General features: G+C 30.3%; 1 protein-coding gene across 1 annotated transcript; it reads right to left on the bottom strand.

Moving 5' to 3' along the window:
- LOC109328730 (aspartic proteinase nepenthesin-1) lies at positions 1,226–2,842 on the bottom strand. The gene has a single exon (XM_019562324.1). It carries the CDS (start codon positions 2,686–2,688, stop codon positions 1,345–1,347), a length of 1,344 nt encoding a protein of 447 aa, XP_019417869.1. The 5' UTR covers positions 2,689–2,842; the 3' UTR covers positions 1,226–1,344.

Here is a 7,511-nt window from a genome sequence, read left to right as displayed (position 1 = left end):
AAAAAGCCTTTTCAATTTTAAGGTAGTGGGATGTTGAGCAACCATTCTATCATAGTCACAAAGGTCAAGCGTATAATAACATAACACCATATTAACTTTATCGAGTATCAACCAATGACTAAGAAAGTTGTGTCTAGAATTTTTGGAACTGTATAATCTAATGTAATTCATTAATATCCATTTCATAGTTTCTACCTTTTTGAGTTGCCTAATAATCTTTAATTAAAATTTTATGATTAGTGACATGTATCTTTCAATAGACAATATAAGTAATTCATATATTCTATCTCATGACATATTTTGTTTAAAGTAGGTTTGATCTCTCTATTAAGTATGAAGATTTTTTATATCGGAAGAGACAAAACGTTTTTTAGTAGATCATCATGAATTGTAAACCGATCAACATACTTAATATACATCAAGAGTTATATAATTTTAACTTAAACTATTTGAACAGTAGCAACAATCACGATGTTTAATAAACGATGCGTATATATTTAGAAAATAATTTCACCTTTTGATAACAATCATTGTATTAAATTCATATGGATTTTTTAGTGAAAGGATTTGTTTTAAAGTGTGATGAGAAAAATAAATAAACCCAACATACTCGGAACAAAGATAAAACTATCACATTGGAAATAACACAAGGTGAATCATCAATGATAGGAAAATGGAAAATATTTATCTCACACTGCCTTTTTTTGGTTTCATTTTAACGTTTTTACTCATAACTCTTAAAATTCTACATCAAATTCATAATTATGGTGTTGTTAGTTTAAATTAATTTTTTAAATGGGTTTAAAGTTTTAAAACTAATAAAAAACATTTTGAGACACGAGATCATAGTTATTGAATTTGTTCTCTCCTATGAGCTAAATAGTTCGCTCATACGGATTCGGGACTTGGTTCGTTGAGAATGGAGAACCCAACAATTGGTGACAAATATAAATTTGTATTATTGTTGAATCCACCATTGTTGCTCGAGATGAGAGGTTGATGGAGAAAAGAGGATGTTGTCGGAATATATGATTGACTAGAAAAATATTTAATATTTATAACTTTAATTTTAATATTATTTTTCAACCAATCAGAGTTGATGATAAGTAGAGTGGTACAAAAAGTGGACAACATATATGCTTAGTAAAGGCAGCTCCATAACCCTAAGTGAATTAGCCTACAGGATCCTGAACTTATCTATGCCATAGCAAATGTATTAATGTTCTTGTTTCATTCATGTTGATGATTACTAATCAGTTATGCTTTCCAACTAAACTGCATGTAGAATAAAAAAGCTTATATTATTTCAACATAAAGAAATAAACCAAATTAACATACATAAGCTCACAAGCCATCACACTTTGTAGATACAAAAGAAATAGTCTCCTTTTCAAGATCATGGTTCACTAAAATGTTCTGCTGTTGAACATTTCCAAAGATAGACATTCCACTAGATGCACCCATAGCTAAGCATGCCACTCCCAAATTTGAATCAGCAATAATATAATTCTCAGCAGGTAGAACCAAATCACCACCCTTGAAATGAAAAACCAACTTTGGAATTTCAACTTGTGTTGCATCAGTTGGCAAAGTAAAGCACAAATCTAACCCTTCAGCTCCTGAGTTATCAATAGGAAGATTTGTTTGATATGTGAACTCTTTCTTGAGTTCACTAAAAGCACCTTCTTCTAAGTAAGTAATGGTTGTGCCTGAGTCTATGATTAAACCTCCACTTCCATCATTTCCAACCTCAAATGTTGATTTCTCTATGGACAATTGAGTATCACCGACAGTGATGCCTAATAGAGAAAGGTAATAAAATGATGGGTGTAAAGGGTTTTTAACAAGAGGAATAGTAATTTCTTTTCCCTTAACCCTTGGCAATGACCCTAATAAAAGGACACTAGTTTTTGAATCATCCATGTTGGTTAAACAATAAGAGAATTTTGGTTCTTTCAGCTGAGAAACAAGTGACAACGGACCGCGGCCAAGACCAACTAGCCCTGAAGCTTGTTGAAATCCATCACCTTCATTGTCTTCTCCACAACCAAAGCCAATTTCATGAACCTTAGAGTCCCCAAATGTGAATGTCTCAGTGGCCAAAATGCCTTGTGTTACTGAATAGTCACCATATGAGTACATATATTGGCAACCATCATTGCAAGTTGAAGAAGGCAGAGCATTGCATAGGCTGCTGCTACATGATAGCTTAGAAAAAGTTGAAGATTTTTTCGGGTCAAAAATCGGAGTTGGTTGGTTATAACATTTTGTGCAAGGCTTACATTGAGTCCATATAAGGTCACTGCCAGTGTCTAAAACTGCAGGGTATGACACTGGAGGTGTTCCAATTGATAATTCCATCAAGTACTCACCATTCCCTGCATGGATTGGTGATTCCAATTGGGTAGAATCATTTGTTGAAGCTGCTAATATCATTGCATTCAGCCTTTCAATCCTATTAGTCCCTCGCTTTATCCCGTGTTGGACGCGCTCGAGTTTCGTTAAGTTTTTGCCTGAATCAACATGATGAAGCTTGACTCTAAGCCCTGCTTGATGAGAATTGTTTTGATTCTCATCATCAAGAGCATTTCTTGACGTTGAGGATATTGGATCAATGAAAAGAAGTGCAATTAGTAGTGTCACTAATATGACACATGATGAAGAACATTGCAATATAGCCATGACCATAAGGGTGTAACAAAATGGTAGAATAGACTTAATGAAAATGGTGAAGGAAATTAATATAAAGTGGATTGAGTGAAGTACAAGGGTGATAGAAATGTTTATATAAAGTTTTTGCTAGAGAAATGGCTTTAATCACAATAAAAATGAACTTTTTGTAACGTTCGCTTATAATGTGGAGAAAATAAAGGGAATAAGAAGAGCAAGAGAGGGATAAAAGGTAAGTTATATGGCTTGTGTTAAAAAGTTTATTAATTAAAGAAGCTTGTTTTTTAGTGTAATTAACTAAGAGATTCATGAGTTTGATTATGAATGGCGGTTGAAATATCAGCGTAGTGTCGCTGCAATTACAGGGTCTTGCGTTTTGTTTGGTAAAGATTTTATCTCCATGACCTAAGTGACATTATAGCATGCTGATCATATGCTATACTAAAAGAGTACGTCATTCAATATGGTAATATATATATATAAATTTTAAATTTAGTAATAAAATATTTTTCTGACCAATTAAAGAAAATAACATACTTTTTGAGATAGAAGATGTTCTCAGCATTGTTACCAGAGCTAAGACTATGTAACATTTACTTAAGATGTTCTTATCATAGGTTAGCATGAATGTGTTAATGCATTATTACAGTAAAGATTTATATATAGTCATTATATAATCTATTATTTATTTGAATTACTTTTTTGAAGAGTTAATTATAATTAACTATAGTGACAATATATAAGACTCATACATTGTCACTAGATATTTTTTTATGATTTATTTGTATTATATATATATAAGTGTAATATCTATGTATTATCAATGTAAAGATAAATACACAGTCAGTCACTATATCATCATCATTCATTTAGATTATTTTTTTTAAATAGTCAATAATAATAATAATAATGGTATATAATAAAATGATAATGTATAATTAGTGTATGTATTTTTTTCTCAATTTCTTTTCTTTTGTTGTTGGGCGAATATTTGAGAAGAAGCATCGATATTGCTTACCAATCATGGATGGTGATTATTATGGATGTTGAATAGATGAATTGGGTGAAGCACACACTTCATATAAATCATTGAACCGGTAGAAAAGTGGTAGAGCATATAACCTATATTCATAAAATAAAGCTTGTATTAGAATTTGGTTTATACCCATGCTTCTCAATTTTTGTTTTCTCCTTTCTTTAGTTTCGTCCACAAATAGATTGAATTGGATAGGTTGGCTGAACAAACTTGTTTACTTATTGCTCAAGAGAGTGGAAACTCAGTTTTGTTTGAATTCCACGCATCCTCGGAGTAAGGAATGTAGGTTGATGTTCCTTTTTTAGTTAGGTGAGAAGGCCTATAGAGACGAAGACATTATGCCAATTTATCAAAACTTTAATATTGAGAATATACTTTTTCATATATATATATATATATATATATATATATATATATATATAAATTTACATGACATTCATTAAGACTTTGGAGTCAGCCTTAGAGGGTAATTATATAGAGTTTGATTTAAGATACACAGTTTCTCATGCACATATATATGACACTGATTATTGTCTTGTATGGTTTTCACTATGTATTTTAAAGAGAAAAATATATATCTACTAATGAGTTATTACTTTTATATTTAATTATTATTAAAATTGATTTGTAAATATAAATAATAGAAATAAATATTAAATAATATATTAACTTACAATCTATTTTTAACTGACCATATAAAGTAAAATGATCATAATTAGAAATGACAACGAGGCTGAATAGGTACAGGTAGTATTTTCCTGTTTTTAAACTCGCATTGTTTGTGGATACACATGCCGAGTGGGTATCATTAGGTGTTTGATGAGTTTTTAATTTTTATTATATATTTATATATTTTGTGATAATCAATATATAAATAATTATTACATGAATAATAATATATTTATATGATAATATAAATATATGATTATAGTTAAATCATTACAATTTATTATGAAATAGTAATAAAAATATAATATACATACAAATTTAATTTAAAAATATATGAGTGTTTACGGGGCAAGTATTATAAAATTCACTCCCATATATAAGATACTATTGCGGGTAACTTGGAGGTATTTTTACCAACACCCATGAGTTGAGTTTATTTTTTTGGCACCTTCAATCATAATACGGATTACCGAATGATCACTCGACTACTGATCCGGCATAATTAGCATGAAAGCGTGACTTTTTTTATGGCAGCATAATTAATTCAGCAATATCATAATAGCATTGTTAACGATATTGTAACCTCAAAAGCCCGGAATACTTTTTTAGGCGTAATATATTTTTAAGGCAATTATGTATTTTTGAAATAAAAACCAACGAACAATCGAGTCAAATTACTTTGTATTCCCCAATACATTTTCTTAAGGTTCCTGTTAATACCAAATAAAATATTAAATGTAAAATCAATACATCGTTGCCTTCGGAATGAAAAGGAAAACATTCAAAATTTTCTGTTTAATAATTAGGCAAACATTATAGATGAATTAGGAGGATTTAAAATTAATCCCAATGTTAATGAGCCCCTTCAAATCTCCAATAGGAATTGTCCTTCCCTTAGTGTAACAGCTATGATATAGAGACATATAAAACTTTTTTGGTATAGAATTTGGGTTCTATTTATATGTAGATAGAAAACTTGCATTCATAAAATAATAGACACACTTTTGTTAATTACCATCACAACACGCTTGGATAGACACACTTGTGCAAAACCTTCAATTGGTGCACTTGTCACGTGGATTTCATTTGTGCCTTGGATCATATAAGATTGATTTTGAGGTTGGGTTGTTTTGTCATATTTGTTCATGTATGTTAAGATCATCTTTAACTTAGAAGTTGCACAGTTCTTGATGAGTAGCATTGAAGCCTTTTGTCATCAAAAGCATTCATCACCTTATTGTGATGCCCTTGCTTCTCCCTCAAGAGACACACTCATGTCTTTAGCTCTAAATGCTTACATCATTTTGTTTGAATCTGGATCGGTCTACTGGAGGATCTAGTATCAGAGCAGATTGTGATATATATTTCTAAAAAAATTAACTCTTTAAATTTTAAATTATTTTTAAATAATAAATAATATATATAAAATGTAAAACCAATCTGAGTGTCACATTTAATTACTAAACCCTCCATCCCATTTTGTTTAGAACACACCCTGAGAAGACTTTGGTTTGATCTTAGGAATAGAGAGAGCATACTACAGTGTTTACGGTTGAGGGGACAATCATAATTTTAGTGTGATTGTTAAGGTCTCATATTGGTGATTTATGGGTAAATTGAATATTATATAAGTAAATTATATCATATAACTACTATCTTAAAGTTTTGGATTATAATATGATATTAAGTTTAAATAATGTGAAATTTCTTTAACTGTTTCATAGTTTGCTAAACTTTGGCTCCCAACTATGATAGCAATTATAAATACAATAATTAAGTCTGTTATTCATTGTGCACAGTCTAAATTTACGTTTTAATTTTTATATATACAATTACATCAGTTTTTCTTTAACCAACAATACATTGAGCTAGTAGTATAAGGCCCAACTGGATCCACAAAGTCCAACCAACAATGTATTAAGAGGGGTAGACATAAACCCTAAAAGAGAAATTAATTCTTTACCCAAAAAAAAGTGAAAGAATATCCTTAATAATACATAAAAAAGATTTTCTACATAAATTAATAACTATACAACTTCACCTCTCCTATCATTACCATTTAAGGGTAATTAAAAACAGGAACAAAATTAGAAATGATTGAACTTTTTTTATATGATGAAGGATATTCTCACTTTATCAGTAATAAATTTATCTTTTTTTAAATATATGATTATCCTCCGAAAAAGTATAGTTACCAGAATTTCCTATTGGTAGAAATGACATAATCTAGCTATAGGTTTAGACAGACCACCTACATTAACCTAAAACAATTAAATATAAGTTAAAAAATGGAAGACTCCAGGTGGGTCATAATGCATGTATGTTTGAAATGTTCTCTTTTGATTGAAGATACCTCTTACTCAATTCTACTATGACATGAATATGATTATTTGTGTTGTGTGCCATGCCTGATCCATCACTTCTTAATCAATGTAGTATCACGATTCTGCAAGTTTCTAACATACTGCAACATGCTTAACTTTAGTTTGTGCTTTGAACTTTTTAAGATGACGACGCTGCAACTCTCTATCTCAGTTGTCACTACACTACATTGCATTTTGCAAGTCATGAATATGGATGAGAATGAGTTTAGATTGGTCCGACTAGTGCACTACTCAAATCCATCTTGTTTGATCATTTTTGGACCTAAACTTGTCCTAGATATAGGTATATATTATGATAAAATATTGATGCACACTTTCTAGAAGCTTCCACACTTGTGTAGGAATAAGTAGTGGTGATTGTATCATAATATCTAGAATTATCCTAAGCTTCTAGTATATCCTATTATAGGCATTTAGTATTATAATTAAAGAAGTATCTAGAAATCTTGAGTAAAATGTATACTAGATACTTATGGAACTATCTAGAAATTCATAAGTGTTGTAGAAAGCCTATAAATAGGCACTCATCCTTCATTTGTGAAGTATCCAAATAAGAAGCAAATTATTCTAAGTTGTGTAGCTCCAAAGCTTCTCCACTTCTATTTTCACTACTATAACTTTCATTTCTAAAATACTATCAATGGCATCAGAGCTACGTTTGGTCATACACTGGGCGTAGAATAATACTCTATCCATTTTCAACTACCTCCAAAAATCTTACATCCATACTAAACCATCTTTATACACTTTGA

This window comes from Lupinus angustifolius, chromosome LG15 (genome assembly GCF_001865875.1).
Source record: "Lupinus angustifolius cultivar Tanjil chromosome LG15, LupAngTanjil_v1.0, whole genome shotgun sequence".
NCBI lineage: Eukaryota > Viridiplantae > Streptophyta > Magnoliopsida > Fabales > Fabaceae > Lupinus > Lupinus angustifolius.
Note: the sequence above shows the minus strand (reverse complement) of the source record. Positions and strands in the feature narration are given on the sequence as shown.

What these genes read in the sequence shown, in the direction of transcription:
- LOC109328730 (XM_019562324.1), bottom strand. Translation starts at nt 2,688, where the DNA reads ATGGTCATGGCTATATTGCAATGTTCTTCATCATGTGTCATATTAGTG.